This window comes from Taudactylus pleione, unplaced genomic scaffold (genome assembly GCF_031769625.1).
Source record: "Taudactylus pleione unplaced genomic scaffold, aTauple2 ptg001314l, whole genome shotgun sequence".
Taxonomy (NCBI): domain Eukaryota; kingdom Metazoa; phylum Chordata; class Amphibia; order Anura; family Myobatrachidae; genus Taudactylus; species Taudactylus pleione.
In genome coordinates, this window is record NW_028285714.1 from 2,513,933 (window position 1) to 2,530,941 (window position 17,009).

General features: G+C 43.8%; 1 protein-coding gene across 1 annotated transcript in view; it reads right to left on the minus strand.

Moving 5' to 3' along the window:
• Positions 1-13,520: 13,520 nt before the first annotated feature.
• Positions 13,521-17,009, minus strand: part of LOC148443207 (synaptotagmin-15-like) — a 55,219-nt gene continuing 51,730 nt past the window's right edge. The window contains exon 8 of the mRNA XM_088463049.1: positions 13,521-14,351. Coding sequence (XP_088319175.1) covers positions 14,215-14,351 — 137 coding nt within the window. The 3' untranslated portion in view covers positions 13,521-14,214. The remainder of the gene's footprint in view (positions 14,352-17,009) is intronic.

The following is a 17,009-nucleotide window of genomic DNA, read 5'->3' on the forward strand; positions in this document are numbered from 1 at the left end:
ACTGTAGAAAGTGGTGTGCGGCACTCTTCACAGTGATGGCATGCCTGAAAAATTAACAGTGGTGTTTGAAGGGCACTCAAAATAATCATCACAAAACCACAAGTCTCAGCAAATATATAGGTGTCTTTAGATTACAAACTGTATGTGCATTTTTCTGCTGCAGCACACTTGTGGCAAGTGCCTGTGTTGCAAGTTGTTCTGTGGGTGAGACTATAGTATGCGTCAATGACACAGCTTGCTCTATAGTGTTTTATATGGTGAATAAGATTGTAAGGAGACACATACAGTACATAATACAGTATTATAGGGTTTTTATTTTCAAAATGTATCATTTAGTGCTAGCTGCAAATCCTCACAGGAAGCACACCAAAGTAAAAAAAATACTCTTTTTTTAAATTATATAATAGTATTTTTTAAGAATGAATGATGGTGGTTGTTGAGGGGGTGGGCTACTGTACTGTATGAAATCTTTGGAGTGGGTGGTGTGATCACATTACAAGCTTGGTGTGCCCTCTAGGTGCCTTCCCCCAAAGCAAGCAGGACCCTTTCAATAACATAATAAAGTATGTTTTGTTAGCCATTTAAGCAGTCAGCTCAAGGTCTGCCCTTGCAATTACAGTACTTGTGCCAGGAAAAGGAGAGGAATGGTGACCATTGGTAGTACACTGTCCCCCAGCCACTAGGAGAACTGCTGTGCCACTAGGAGTTTGTACAACATGTTGCTTATTGGTACACATCAGTAAGTGCCGGTGACCTCGGCACTGTAGACAGTGGTGGCATGTCTTGGAAATTAGTAGTGGGGTCTGAGCAGTGGTGTATAAAACCATAACTAAACTACAAGTCTCATCCAAGAAAGAAGTGTCTCTGGATTGCAAACTGACTGTGCCTTTCATGCCGCACACTTGCGGCAATATTGGCACTGCTGTGCCACTATGAGCTTGTACAACATGTAGGATTGGTACACATAAGTAAGTGCCTTCCAAGTCCTGACAGGAAACACACCAAAGAAAAAAAATACTATTTTTAATTATATAATAGTATTTTTTAAGAGAGAATGGTGGTGGTTGTTGATGGGACTGGCTACTGTGCTGTTTGAAATCTTTGGAGCAGGTGGTGCAATCACATTACAAACTTGGTGTGCCCTTTAGGTTGCTTCCCCCAAAGCAAGCAAGCATGGCTGTTAATTAACAACCATGTGGCTTATAGCCAATCAGTAGCCGCTTACAATAGCGCGGCCCCTGATTGGCTGGTGGCCTGGCAAATGACAGAAACCACCCAGTCTCTGCCATTTACCGTGGTAGAGATGTATGTGTAAATCAGTGACCATACATCTCTACAGGGTTCTTGGGTCCATGCTAATTGTTTGTTTGTTTTTGGCAAGTCCCGGGATACTACTGGACAAAGGGACCGAGTTTCGCCAGGAGATAGGTGAGTATAGATTTTTTTTGTAGAAAAACCATGGAAATTTTATTGGACAAGGGGACCGATCACCTGGAAGAAATTAAATATGTGTGAGTGAATTTTGTATGTAATAAAACTTTACTTTCTATGGCATGTGTGTACTGTGATTATTTTACTATTTTTTTACAGTGTTGCTACGGTTGCAGGCCGCCTGCTGGCATTTATATTTTCACAAGTGCCAAAGGGCAGGAATGCTGGCACCTGAAGTTCCACTGTAAAAAATCCCACTAATACACTATTACTGAGAAACTGGCCAGGGGTTCAGGGAAGAGCCCTGGGCTTCAGCCTAAGTCTGGGCTGCTCGGGAGAGGGGGGACCCCTTATTGGGGGGTCCCCACCTCTCTGAGATCCACGGATTGGGCTGACCAGCTTGGGGTTTTAATGCTTTGACCAGGGTGGCCCAGTGAAAGGATACCCTGGCATTACACTCCAGCTAGTTAGAGTCCAGTGCTGGTTTTAAAATAGGGGGAACGACATTGATAGCCCAATTCTGGAGGTCCCCTACACTCCCTACGTTGGCAGCTATAGAGAAAAATGTTTGAGACAGAGGAGGTTCTTTATTCCTCCTCGGCCTGGAATTCGCTAATTAAATGGTCGGGTTGGTCAGCATGTTGGACCTCAAAACCCTAACCGTGAAATGGAAGCGGTATGAAATACTGCCGGCCGCATGGCCGTGAGTTCGAATCCCGGCAGCGTGGGGCAGACAGCTGGAGAGATCGCGGAAGCCCGACAGCGCTGGAAATCCCGACCGTCCCTAGGTGAGTACTTACTAACCTAACCTAACCCCCCTAACCCTCCATAGGGTTGCTTAACCCTAACCTCTCCTCCTGTACCTAACCCTAAAACCCCCTCTAAGTGCCTAAACCTAACCCCCCCTTCCCCACTGCCTAACCTTAAGTGCCCCGGGGGGGCCTAACCCTAACCTCCCCCAGGGGGTGCCTAACCCTAACCCACCCTCCCCCTAGCCTAACCCTAACCCTCCTGGGGGGGTGCCTAACCCTAAGTCCCCCTGGGAGCCCTATACATAACCCTTCCCCCCGCGGCTGTCCACTCGCGGCGCCCGGCACCCCTTCGATTGGGATGCCGGGCGCCAGTCTCCCGGCGTCGGAACAATGACAGGCGTCTAGATTTAGACGCCTGTCATTTAACCCTCGCCAGGATAAAGTAGTCGGGAAGCCGGCTGTCGGGCTGACGTCAGCCGGCTTCCCGATTGCATCCCCCGTGAAATACAAGCTTCAGCTCACTGAACAGCAGTGGGTCATTTTTGAACATTTGGTAATATTGAAAAAGTTGACTACCTTGATTTACAATTGGAAATACTGGGAAGTTATAATGTTTAAGCTGAGCTTTTTCCTATCAAGGGCGACTTGAACCATATCTTTATGATGTATGTTGTATATTGGATGCTATGTATAGCTGATAAAGAAGGGTTCGTACCTGTGTACTTACTCTATACTGTAATATATTGTAAATTATGTCAATGTTTAGATGCATTATATATCGCAACTATTGTACCCCTAACTCCCCTTCTCCCCCTCTTTTTTATTTCTGTACCCCATACCTTCTCCTCTAAACTTTTGAAACAATAAAAATCTAATGTTTAAAATAGGGGGATCTCATGTCAATTTTCCCCCGATTTTTAAAACCGGGACTGGCTCACAGAGCTCAGTGCTGGTTCATGATTGTAAGGGAACTCATGCAGTACATAATATTAGAGGTTTATGTATATGCAGTGTACAAGTTTTCCAGGGGAGTGGGGTTAATTTCTAAGACATGACATTGTTGTGTGAGCGGTGCACAGCACTGCAGAGTTTGCCGCCAGTGTGTGGCATAAGACACACAGTCAGTTTGTAATCCAGAGACATCTGGGCTGAAATTTGTGGTTCAGTGATGTTTTCATACAGCACTGCTAAAACCACACTACTACTTTCTAAGGCATGCCATCACTGTATGAGAGCTGCACACCACTTTCTACAGAGCTGCAGTGATGGCACTTACTGTTGTGTACAGATTGTACAAGCTTCTAGTGGCACAGCAGTGCCGACATTGCCACAAGTGTGCGTCATAAAACGCACATTCGGTTTGTATTGAGACACCTCTATCTGGACTGAGATTTGTGGTTCATTGATAATTGCATACAGTGCTGCTAAAACCATACTACTAATTTCTAAGGCATACCATCACTGGGAGAGTGCCGCACATCACTGTCAAAAATAGTCTGCTGTGCCGAATTACTATTAAATACACTGTTTACACTCTGCAGTACCGTACAGTATGTGATTGGTCCGCATGTGAGGGCTTACTGTTCTATTGTATTCTGAAGTGCCATATCCATCCACTGCAGTATTACTCACGGCTGTAGTTTTAATCAGTGGAGCACTGGCCGCCTAGTGGTGAAGCTGTGTATTGCATGCCATGGAAATTGTCAAGTCTCACTATGCCTTACTGCGCCACGACACACTATTCTCATGCAGCGACTTAGAAGCTTGTATGGTGCACTATGAGGAAAGATGGTAGCAGTACACATCTATAGCAAATAAAATGTGTAAAGCCTTAGTAAGGCTGAGCAATAGTGCGTCACCAATCCCAAATTAGCACAGAGAAAGTGCATGTTCTTTTGCCACGAGATGGACGGAGCCTGCAGACTGCCACGTTGTCTCTATTATGTGGTATGAACCACAGATTTGGTCATGAGACAGACTGAGCATGAGGTGCGTTGGTGAGTGAGGACATATTGTACATATTGCACTCACTGTGAGACATTAATTTCACAAAACCTGCACTGAAACTGATAGTGGAAAACTATCCTAAATTCTCCAATTCTATTTTTTGACAGTTGTCATCAGTGTTCAGCAGGATTCAGTCTGGGAATTACTGTTTAAGGGCCTGATTCAGAGCCGTTCGCTATTTGCGGTTGTTCGTTCAAAAACAAGGGGTGGCTATTCAAATGATCCGTTCGCAAATTGCAGTCTGTTCACACCTCTAAGTCTGAAGGAGCGAGCAAAACATACGCTTGTTTTTTTGTTAAAAACGCCCCCTGGCCGCTCTCACCATACGTCATGTCCGCTATTTATTAGATTAATCGAGTACATCGACCAGCGTATGAACTGCTCGCTATTCTTGTGGTTGGTTTTTGCTACCACAATCTTGCGAGCAGTTCTGGCTATAAAATAACCCAGTGACGTGGTCAATGGCGCTGCTGTATTAATTATGCACACCCATAAAACGCCCGTTTTGACCTTTAAGCACGCCTGCGTTCGGATCTCCACTCCCCGTTTTCAAGCACCTTCCCCTGTTACCACCCACATACGCCTCATTCTGTCACTCAATATAGCAGGCATTCACTATATTGCGAGCACATGAATTTCGGCCGCACTGACTGGTTCGCGCATGCGTATAACGATCCGCACGCATGCGCAGATGTGCGAACATCGCTCGGAACGAGCGTACTGCCGCTAGCGAGTGGCTCTGAATGAGGGCCTAAATCCGTTATATGACCTATCCGGATAAGACATTTTTTTTGAAAGTCACTATACTTTTTCTTGCAGAACTTTAAACAGATTTTAGGTTCCATGCTCCCATGCATGAGATTATAACCATCTCTGCCCATATATTTAGCATCTGAAACCACAGCTGCTATATAAGGTTAATGTGGTGATCTAGACATATATATTACTAATTATTATTATTTTGTCACAGTATTTATTGACTTTTTTTATGTTATGTGCTTTTAGACATATACAATATGTGTATTTATATTTGTTACATTGGCCAATGATGTCTGTTTCATATTATTAAATTTGCATATTTTGTACACTCCAGTTATATTTTTTATGATTTATTTTTCATTCTTATTTCTGCCATCATTTTCTATTTTATTTAATTTTGTATATTTATTATTGATTTAGGTTTTAGGTGTTACACAGCGCTGTTGTTCAGGGGCGGATTGGGCCGCTGGGCCATTTCCCATTGGGCCGGTCCCTTTATGTGCCATTAGGGGCCGGCGGCCGCCCGGCACGATTCCATCACCCACCACCTCTATGATCAGTCGGACCGACCTGGCCCCAGCTGCCGCGATCAGAGCTATTCAGATCCGATCATGCAGTGTTACAGCTTACTCACACTAGAATATGGCTGGCACTGGGCAGTGCTGCAGCTGTCTGTCCCATGTGCTCCGCCCCCTCCCTGGCCCGTCTCCTGTTGTGTACATCCATCAAGGACTGGGAGAGATGTCATGACGGAAGTCTCTCCCATACTGGCCCACAGTGCTCTGCGCCATCTTTCTCGGCGGCATGACAGCTCCTCCTATCTCCAGGACTGCCGGGAGCCGGAGCGCGACATCTCTTGCCTGGAAGAAGAGCCATCTGCCCCACACAAAGAGGAGGACCGCACAGGTTGCAGAGAGGACCGTACAGGCTGCAGACAGACTGGTAAGATAGCGGGTCGGGGGGGGTCAAGAGGCTGGAAATATAGAGGGGAGACAGGAGGCTTGAAAAGCGGGGCAGGGGCAGGAAAGACAGTGTGCGAGGAGGGGTCTTGAAATTACAGAGGGGAGCAGGAGGCTGGAAATACAGAAAGGAGGCAGGAGGTTTGAAAAATGGGGCAGAGGCTTGCAAGACAGGTGGCAGGGGCAGGAAAGACCATGGGGGCTGGTCTTGAAATTACAGAGGGGAGCAGGAGGCTTGAAAGACAGGTAGCAAAGAAGTAAAGATAGTGGGACAAGAAGCTCAAGTGACATGGAGCAGGAGGTGACACAGGGAGCAGGAGGCTGGAATGATATAGAGTAGGAGGCTGAAGTGTCACAGTGAGCTGGAGGTAAAATAGAGTAGGAGGCTGAGGGGGGTGATGGGGCAGAACATCATACATAGAGCAGGAGGCTGGAGAGACATTGGCCAGGAGGTTGGAGATGACACAGGGAGCTGGAGGCGACTTTCGGCAGGAGGATGGGGAGACACAGAAGGTTGGTGGGAACATGGAGCAGGAGGTAACACAGGGAGCAGGAGGCTGGAGGTGACACGGGGCACAAGACTTGAGAGTCACAGGGTATATAGCTTGAAAAACACATGGATGAATTGGACACGGAGCAGGAGGCTGGAGTGACACAGGTAGGAGGCTGGAGGGGACATGAGGCATGAGTTTGGTTGAACCTCTGTTGTATGATAATGACATTGGTTATATTCCTACACAAACAGGCATCTTCCAGTAAATGGGATTTCCTATATGAATAGTGAATACCGACTGTCTGCCAAAGGAGTATCAATTTCTTCAGAGGTTCCCCATCGCAGAGAAACCACCACATAGGTAAGGTGTATTGTTATTTAGTACACACACTGTGTCTGTGCCAAATACATAGTATATGTGTAATATACAGTACATGTGCTGGGGTTTTGGAATTGAATTGCAGAAAAAGAGTACAATGAGCTTCAAAACAAAAATGTGGAAAAGCAATTCCACAGATGACATCTTTTGTTTTGCAGCTCCTTGCTCTGCTCTCTCTACAATTCCAAAACCCCAGCACATCTACTATGTGCAATTCTATTTGGCACAGGTACTATGCAGACAGTCCAGTCACAGTGATCCTACACCTTCTCATTGCCCCCTTCCCATCCTGCCCAGTGCCCCTCAGCAAGACCCACCAGCCAGTCCAGTCAGTGTCCCCCCCAATAGTTTAACCCAGTGAACCCCTTCTCCAGCCTAGTGTTCCCTCCCTCCCAGCACCATCTTACTGCCCCATTCCCATCCAGCCCAATGCCTCCCTATATATCACCCACTGCCTCTCTGTATCCCACTATTTCTCCCCGTCACCTATGTCTCCTGTTACCCTCTCTCCCTGTCACCCACTGCCTCTCCCTATTGTCCTCTACGTTACCCACTACCTCCCCATAGCGTCACCCACTGCCTCCCTTTGTCATCCATTCCCAGGCATAACCCACTGCCTCTCCAATGAGGGCATAGCTTGTGGATACGACACTACCTTTGAGGCCATGCCTCTTGTTGCAAAGTCACTCCCACTTTTCCATGAGCGTGCACACAAAGCATTTGTACTGTGTGGCATAAAGTGTAAATGGGAGGGGATTACTACTGTGGGCATAATATGTATGGAGCATTACAACTGTGGGCATAATGTGTATGGAGCATTACAACTGTGGGCATAATGTGTGAGGGGCATTACTACTATGGGCATAATGTGTATGTAGCATTACAACTGTGAGCATAATGTGTAAGGGGCATTACCACTGAGCATAATGTGTAAGGGGCACTACTACTGTGTGGTCATAATGTGTAAGAGGCAATACTATTGCTGTGTAACGTAACATGTATAAGGGACACTACTATGTCTTGTAATGTGAATTTGGGGTACTATAGTGTGGCCATGACCTTTCCTTACAAGACCACAACCTTTTTTGAGCCGCATGCCTGAGGCGCGCACTGTCCCAGTTTAGACTATGGGAGAGGGGGGCACCAATGCTGTTTCCGGTACAGGGCACCAAAATATCTATTTACAGCTCTGGTCTCAGTGCTTGCACCTTCAGATGCACGGCTGTGCACCATGCAAGGAGTTTGCAGTGACATTAGTATAAGGTTGCAGATGTGACAGCGACAAAGGACGCACAGATGGGCTCTGCAGCATCCCACTCAGAATCAGGCCCTATGATAAAATAAGGTGCTGTTCAATTATTTATTTCTGCAAAGTAAAATCAATATTTTAAATTTGTTGTGCGATCCTGGGCGGTTACAGGTGGTTGCTAATCAGACGCAGATGTTGCATAGTATGGGTGTGTTATTGGAAGGTAGCGAGTGTTTGCTGAAAGTAGTTGCATACACATTCAGGCCATATAGATGGATGAAATGCAACTTGTATATTGCTGGTGCAACCGATGTTTGCATCTAAAGGCGCACCAAGCGGTATTGCAGCATCTATGGACACTAAACTTAGGCATCTCAGTCCTTGCACATTCTGACACAGCTGTGCACCATGCAAGGGGTTAGAAGTAGCCGCAACTGCATCCAATTTAGAATCAGGCCTTATAAGGAGGGAGTATCCCATTCCATTAACAGACCCCGCCCCCATTAGGGCTGCTTTCAAAAATTTCCTGGGCTGGTTTACCATCCCAATCCGCCCCTGCTGTTGTTCATTGTTTTTTTACATTTAGGATAACCACATCAATCTTAAGGATTAGGGGTCTGATTCTTCAGATATATCCGCCAGGGGCATAATGGGCCACTGAGAAAGTTTCCCCTGGGCTGGTTCCATGCTCCCCACTGCCAGGCTGGCAAACACTGCTTGACAGGCCAGATGGTGACTACCATGATTGGAGCAGAAAGCTCAGCTCCGACTAGGCATTCTGTAGTAAAATGGGCACGGGAGATCTGTTTGCATGTCCAGCTACATCAGCTCCTCCCATGAATATATGTGGTGCTCATAAGTCACACCTCACAGCTCCACCTCCAGGAGCAGGGACACCAGCCAGTCTGCACAATAAAACAATTTTTATTGGACACAGGTAGTGAACTTACTTTGGTTTCAGGGTTCACTGATCCCGGTGGTGCCAGCACCTCGGTTGCTAATAGTGACGGTCCTGTGTATTCGATGGACATCTGAGAAATGCGAGAGGACCTTTATCCAAGTCACTCTTAACTGCCAGACCATGTGGACCATGGCAGAGAGGGGATAGTGCTAGAAAGGCACAGTGAGGTTAGTGCTAGAGATGCACAGGGGGAGGGGTAAGGCTGTGGTACAGTAATCTTCATTAAGACACCAATCCAAAACAAACAACAAAAAATAAACATGTTACTTATACAAATGGTACCAGATTAGCAAATAGTTTAAGAATACAAAATTGTTTGATCAGGGAAATTCACATTTTGCCCTACACAAAAACTTCAGTTACTATGCATTAACTGGTTAAACCCCAGTTATATGATAATGATATTGGTTATACTTCTATGTAAACAGGCATCTTCCAGACAATGCAATCTACTACATGAATAGTGAATATCAACTGAAGACGTTGTCTGCCCAGTGAGGCTCAATTGTCTTCAGAGGTTTCCCATCCAGAGAAACCACCATATAGGTAAGAAAAGACTTTTGAGCCAACTGGCCTAGTGTGGAGGAATGGGGCCCCCCAAAAAGAATGTATCGTCTACCAAGTTTTCTGTTGCCGGCCCTGCTCCCCTCAATGGCTTACCAGTGCCCCCCCAGGCCCTTTGAAGACGGACTATTTCCCAGGCTGATTTTCCATCCCAATCTGCCTCTGGTATCCGCTAATAAGGACATATCTGGTGGATATCATCATACTGCATATGCTTGAAAGAAAGAAGTCAATGACTACACATGTGTTTGCACCTGACCGAGATCACTACTGCGATAGGATTGATCTGTCTGTTGACGGACCATACTTTTTGTGAAATGGGCGTTTCTGTGCAGTAACGAGGCATCGACCAAAAGTTCACAAGGAACAGCCCCATTTCATGGGAGTGTTGTGGACGGGTAATTCATATTCCATGCGCAATCGTGGTGTTTTGTCAGAGATAGGACGACTGTTTCTGACGGACCTCTTGCACCTACTGTAGCATGCGTTTGGTGCTAGTCCAGTTACTAAAGATGATAGTTGCATCTGCATACAGGAACCCAGTGGGAGAGACAGGCTTCTACTTTCAGTCATACAGATTTTCTGCACACTCTGGTGGATTCTCGCATTTGCATATGAAAGTAAGTAGAATGCAATGAGAATGCGGAAACGAGATCGCACATACGACAAACTCAGCATTAGTCCTTGGGTCTTTAACTTGAAACAAGGTGACTAGATGACCCAAATGGTCTTTATCTGCCAACATAATATAATGTGAAAAAGATTACTGCTGTAAACAATCACCTTTGTTTAATATTAGGGGACATTTTCCCTTTAAAGTGCCTGTTAAATTGTGCGGATGGAAGCTTAAAAATAAAACTGTCTGTTATTACGTCACATTTCACTTTCTGCCTTGCTCCAATTAAGAAATCAATCAATCTGATTGCTATGGGCAACATTTCCACTTCTTAATCCCGCACTTTAGTAAATGTACCCCTGTGCTTGCACAGAGACAGCTCCCAAAAGCAATAAGTGGTTGTGTACCTAGGTACAGTATGTACACAGCAATCAAATACGTGCATTTGGCCAAAATTAAGTATGCTGCACAACCACATACTTTATGGTAAGTAAATGCATACAAGTGCAAATCAATCATACTGAATTTCAAATGCTCACTTTCAATACACTTAACATAATTCTGTATAGGAAGGAACATTTGTAACTGTATCATGCACATTTTTGAAAAATTGTTATGTGCAATAGGTTAATGTTAAACAGCATAGATATAATCAGAGACAACATTCTTCCAGGAATAGATATTTAATAAACAGAAGTGGAAATAATGGACAACTAGCAACTGCTATAGTAACTGCAATGTTCTCTTGATCCCTGAAGTGACAAATTAAAAATGTGAATTATGCATAATACTATATCAACACAATTTATAATTATAGCAATTAACGTACCACTTAATAGTAGACATATAAAGCCTCATTTAGCATTTGACACATTTTTTCACCCCAAATGCAAGCATACTAATTGTGTCACAAAAATTGCTGATTTACATGTGTAGCTTGAGTAACATGTATCTCAAGATATGTTCAACTCTAAATAAAGCAGTATTTCTATCTCAGGCGTATGTTATGCGTACAAATGCGTATACTTCCACCCAACAATGGTGTAGCAATTTGGTTTTATAGTTAGGCCAGTATTCAGTTAGCAGCAGTAATTTACCGCTGCTAATGGATCCCCCGGGGCCTATCCAATTAGCCCCGTAGTCCAACCCAACATCGGCACTTATCAGGGATTTTTTTTCAGAACCTGATTTTACCTGAAAAATAATCCCCGAAAAGTGGTGTTTTCGTCACCGCAATGGCATACGGTGATAAAAAAATTGTTGAAAAATAGGGATTATCGGTGAAAAATACCTATTTTCCACCCTAAAAAATACATCGAGGCTAATTGGATACTGGTCTTAGTTATACATGTGACAGTTGCATTACAAAATTCATACACAATATAATGTAATTAAGTGTTATATAGAGATAATAATTCTTTTACAGTGTAATTAGTCAAAACAAAAGTAAAATATAATTTTAGTAAACATGTGCATTCAGCACTCAATACTAAAATAAGCAACAACCTTAAGTACACACTTAAGAACACTCTCAAAGATTTAATGAAAAATATATATTTAAAAAAGACATCACCAACATTCCAAGGCTATGCAGAGCCCTTCCCCCAGGGTGTATATGTTGTACCCTAAGGAAAGGGCTCTAAGTAGCCAAAATTGTCTTGCATTTCTAACATACTTGGAAGTACATTGTTGATTACATATATATCTGGATGGAATGCCCGACATTGCTGGAGTCTATAGACTGCTCTCTAGCCCAGGAGGTGGGGCCCAAGTTACTGTACCATGAGTTTACCCCAGAAGGGCAGCAGGTTATTTTGGCTAACCGTCCTCATTAACCAGAATGTGGTCCTGGCCTCGGTGGACACAGGTAGTGAACTTACTTTGGTTTCAGGTTTACTGATCCCGGTGGTGCCAGCACCTCGATTGCCAATAGTGACTGTCCTGTGTATTCGTTGGACATCTGAGAAATACGAGAGGGCCTTTATCCAAGTCACTCTTAGGAGCCAGACCATGTGGACAATGGCGGAGATAGCTCCTAGGTTGTTGTATCCATTAATCCTGGGACGTGACTTTCCATTATTCCAGGAAGTGATCTAGTAGCAAATCTCACCAGCTGGGTTTTAAAGGATATGCCCAAGAGAAAATAAAGTGTACACCGCAAGACAACTGAGTTGCCATTGCAGAAAACTGCTCCAGCAATCGCAGACAAGGTGACCTGGAAATCACACTGGTTGAATATATTAGCAAGTGAACACTCAAGTTGATGAGTTGGAAGCAGGAAAAATGGACAAGCGTAAGGATCTGACCAATTTTGTCAAGGGCCAAATTGTCATGGTTAGACAACTGGGTCAGAGCATCTCTAAATCTGAAGACTTTGGTGTGTTCCTGGTATACAGTAGTTAGTACCTACCAAAAGTGGTCCAACAGAGAACAACTGGTGGACCAGCAACAGGGTCATGGGCACCAAAGGCTCATTGATGCACATGGGCAGCAAAGGCTAGACTGCCTGGATTGATTCCACAGAAGAGCTACTGTAGCACAAATTACGGACAAAGTTAATTCTAGCTATTATAAAAAGGTGTCAGAACACCCAATGCATCTCAGCTTGCTTCAAATGTATGGTGCTATGTAGCAACTCATGCTGACCCCTGTCCACCATCAAAGCACCTACAATGGGTACGTGAGCGTCAGAACTGTATCATGGAGCAATGGATGATGGTGGTCTGGTCTGATGAATCACATTTTCCTTTACATCATGTGGACAGCAAGGTGCATGGATATCGTTTATCTAGGGAAGAGATGGCACAAGATGCACAATGGGAAGAAGGCAAGCTGGCAGAGGCAGTGTGGTGCTCTTGGCAATGTTCAGCTGGGAAACTTTGGGTCCTGGCATTCACGTGGAGGCTACTTTGACATGTATCACCTACCTAGACATTGTTGCAGACCAAGTACAACTTTTCATGGCAACAATATCTCCTGATGTCAGCTGCCTCTTTCAGCAGGATAATGTGCCCTGCTACACTGCAAAAATTGTTCAGGAATGATCAGTGGAACAAGACAAAGAGTTTAAGGTGTTGACTTGTCCTCCAAATTCCCCAGATCTCCATCCGATTGATCATATGTGGGATGTGCTGGAAAAAAACATTCCAAACCATGGAGGTCCCACCTTTAAACTTACAGGACTTAAAAAGCATCTGCTTCTAATGCCTTGCTGCCATATGTTCAGGTATATGAACATCTATCTATTATATATATATATATATATATATACATATATATATATATATGAAATCAAGTATGTCCAAATATACATGCGACCCAAAAAGTGTAAAAGACCTCAATACTAAATATCAGCTTGTCAATGTCCCTTATACACAAAAGAAAGCAATGTGGACTTGAAATTGTATTAGTATGACTTCATTCGGAATTATGCTTTATTTATACATGGTGGATTGTTATCTTACTTTCCAGTGTGAAACATTAGAGCAGAATCCACAATACTAGAACACAATCTGTCACACTGCGACTGGCACCGGAGATAGTGCCCTAGTGTACAGTATAAAGAAACTCAGGATTAAAAGAAAATGTGAGAGACATCTGTCAATATACAATTTGGCTGGTTTCTATTTACCTAAGCAAAAGATAAAAATGACAGTAGCATTAATTATAGCTAAAATAAGTTAAATCAATGTAAAATATTACATTTCAAGAAAAGCTATTTTGTACTTTGTATTTATTATCAACATAAATGTCTAGTGGATCTTTATTTTCAACATTGTTGTATTATGTATTTTCACTTTAGAGCTAATATGATTGAAATAACACTGTGGACTAGATAGCCAAGCAATCATTACATGGTCCATTCAAGCTAATGGATTTTCCTTGGAAAGCCCAATCTCTATACTCAAACCAACTGGCTAAAGCTAAGGCTCATGGGAGATGATACTTCATTCCTTTAAGAACAGAAACCTGCCCTCTCAGTTCCCATTTTCTTGCCGTCTTGCATTCATGCTGAATATCTTCATCCTGATTGGGGTTTACACTTCAGGTGCTAATGCTCAGGGCATGCCATCTTTTCACCAACTCTTTTGGTTTGTTGAGCATTTCATTCCAATGTTCCAACTCTCGTCCTCTTGTGTACATAAACGGTCCAACCACAACACGGCCTAGCACGTTACATTCTAGATCAAGAAGATATAGAAGAATAAATAATTTGCTCAAATCCTTTTTCTTACTGTGCTCTATTACGATTTACACACTATGCATGAACTTGGGCACGTTTACTTGGAATAGAAGATAAAAAAAAGGCAACAAGTGTCCAATCTCCTCCCACATTACAGCTGCTAAAAGTACATTACAGACAATGTTGGAACATAATATCAGTGATCATTGATCAGTTAACACTTTCCATTGCTTCTATCAAGGTGAAAAATTAATTTGAAAGTCGACCACCACATATAATAAGTTTTGCATATTAAATACCAGCAATATGTATTTCTACATTATTAAAAATACATTATTTACTGCCTCCACAGGCTTGTATCAGTATTAGGGCTGTTAGGGACCACCTTATAAGGTTCACCGTGACGTGGTAGGTGGCCAAACATGTACTAAGAACCTTACTTAAAAAACCATGTTAATTGTCGGAGTTTATATAAATAATTTGATCATTAGTACTCTTAGTACTTAGAGCAGTGGTTCCCAAACTGTGTGCCGTGGCACCCTGGGGTGCCTTGGGACACTTGCAGGGGTGCCTCAGGTTGGTTGTCCAGCACCAAATCAAATTATTTGTGGTCAATGTAATGTAAATATGTGGACAAAAAAGTGAAAACCTGTCCACCACAACATAACTAAACCTAAGGATGACAGTCAACACAATTAACTTCACTTTACTACTTTACTACATTTATTCTGAATTTCTCAATAACAAACTTTTGACTTAGGGGTACCGTGAAAATAATGATGACACTCTAGGGCGCAGTGATGAAAAAAAGTTTGAGAACCACTGGCTTAGAGTGTGCATCAGCATTTTCCTTTTTTCTGTATTAAAAGTACAGGTCTCAGTATGGTAGCACCTCTCATTATGTTATAGATTAGGATGTGCAGTCCAGCTCATTTTGCCTATTTTCTGAAATTAACGGACTATGGGTTATTTTATTAAAATAGCTGTATCCAGTCCACTAAAAATACATGGCATTCAGGTTGCTGAAAAAGGTGGCTCTGAACACTTAGATACCTTTTACATCAACCTTAAAATCCTAAGTTGATGCGCATCAACCTGGGATTTTTGTCAGTGTAAATGGATCCACCCGGGTCCAGGGACTCAAGGATCCAACTCGGGTACTTTGCAGGGTTGGCCACGGGTTGTTCCCGTGCCACCCTGCAGTGTAAAGAGCACAATCCGGGGCATGATGACCCAGATTGTGCTGCATGCCATCTGTTTGGCCGTCTTCAGTGGCGCCTGGAGATTAAATCATCTCCAAGCGTCCACTGCAACACCAGAAAAGCCGGGTCACTGCAGACCCGACTCCGGTGTGAATGGTGCAGATTCTGGTAAATCCTGTGTCGGTGCCACAGTTTGAAAGTGGTAAGTCCCAGGTATGATCCAGTTTGGAACCCTGTTCCAACCCCCAGGTCAGACACGGAACTTTGGTATAAAAGATGTATTAGTGGCAATGTAGAATTGAACACAAGTTGGCTGTAATTGGTCCCACTGTGTGCACAGTACTGCATGCCACATCTCTATCAGTTCACCGCCCCTATCGCTGTCATCCTCATCATCATCAGGCTGCACTTGCCCCACCCTTATACTTGGTGCAAAATAAATTTCTGCAAACCTGCATATTTACACTTCTGGAAAACTCTACATAGCCAGCAATTCCGATGAGACTCCCTCACTTATCATGTCTACATGAGAATTTCCCACTGATACAGCCCACTATGCCCCTGCAGGTGAAGAAGCATCTGAGATAAGTATAATTCTGCATTGCCAGTACTTGCTTGAGCATGGTTCCAGAGCCTGCGCAGGGAACAAGGACACACAATGCGTAAACAGGAATACGTTTAATTCTGTGTCAATCCTTTTAGCAATTAGGCAAATACCAAACTCAATCCAGGGTTTGAAGCATATATACTTTTAAGTTAAAAGTATATATGCTTCAAACCCTGGATTGAGTTTGGTATTTGGTAATTAACAAACGGTGTAGTAGGTATTACCGCCGGACACAAATCCCGACAGCGGCAGCCCGGCAAGGGTGAATTTCCCGATCATCCCTAAGGTAAGTATCACTAACCTAATTCCCCCCCCTAACCCTAACCCTCCCTTAGGGGTGCCTAACCATAACCCCCCTCCCCCAAGTGCCTAACTCTAATCCCCCCTCTAAATCCCTAAACCTAACCCCCCCTTCCCCGCTGCCTAAACATAAGTCCGCCCTAACCTCCCCCCAGGGTTGCCTAACCCTAAACCCCCCTTCCCCCAGCTTAACCCAACCTCCCGGGGGAGTGCCTAGCCCTAAGTCCCTCCCCCCCGGCTGTCCGCGCCCGGCATCACTTCGATCGGGATGCCGGGCCATCGGTCTTAGACGCCTGTCATTAGTACCACACCGGGATTAAAACATCTGGAAGCCGGTGGTCGGGATTTAGACCGTCAGCTTCCAAACTACATCCTTTAACAAATCCTTTTATTCTAATATTCAGTATCCTAACCTGGCAAATATTTGTTTGGCTATTCAAGTATGTATTATATAATTGTGCCTTCCTATTTGTATGAAATCACTGGGATAAAAATTAATACATATTTTTTTATAAAGTTATTTTTACGTTTACAGCAGAGTAATTTC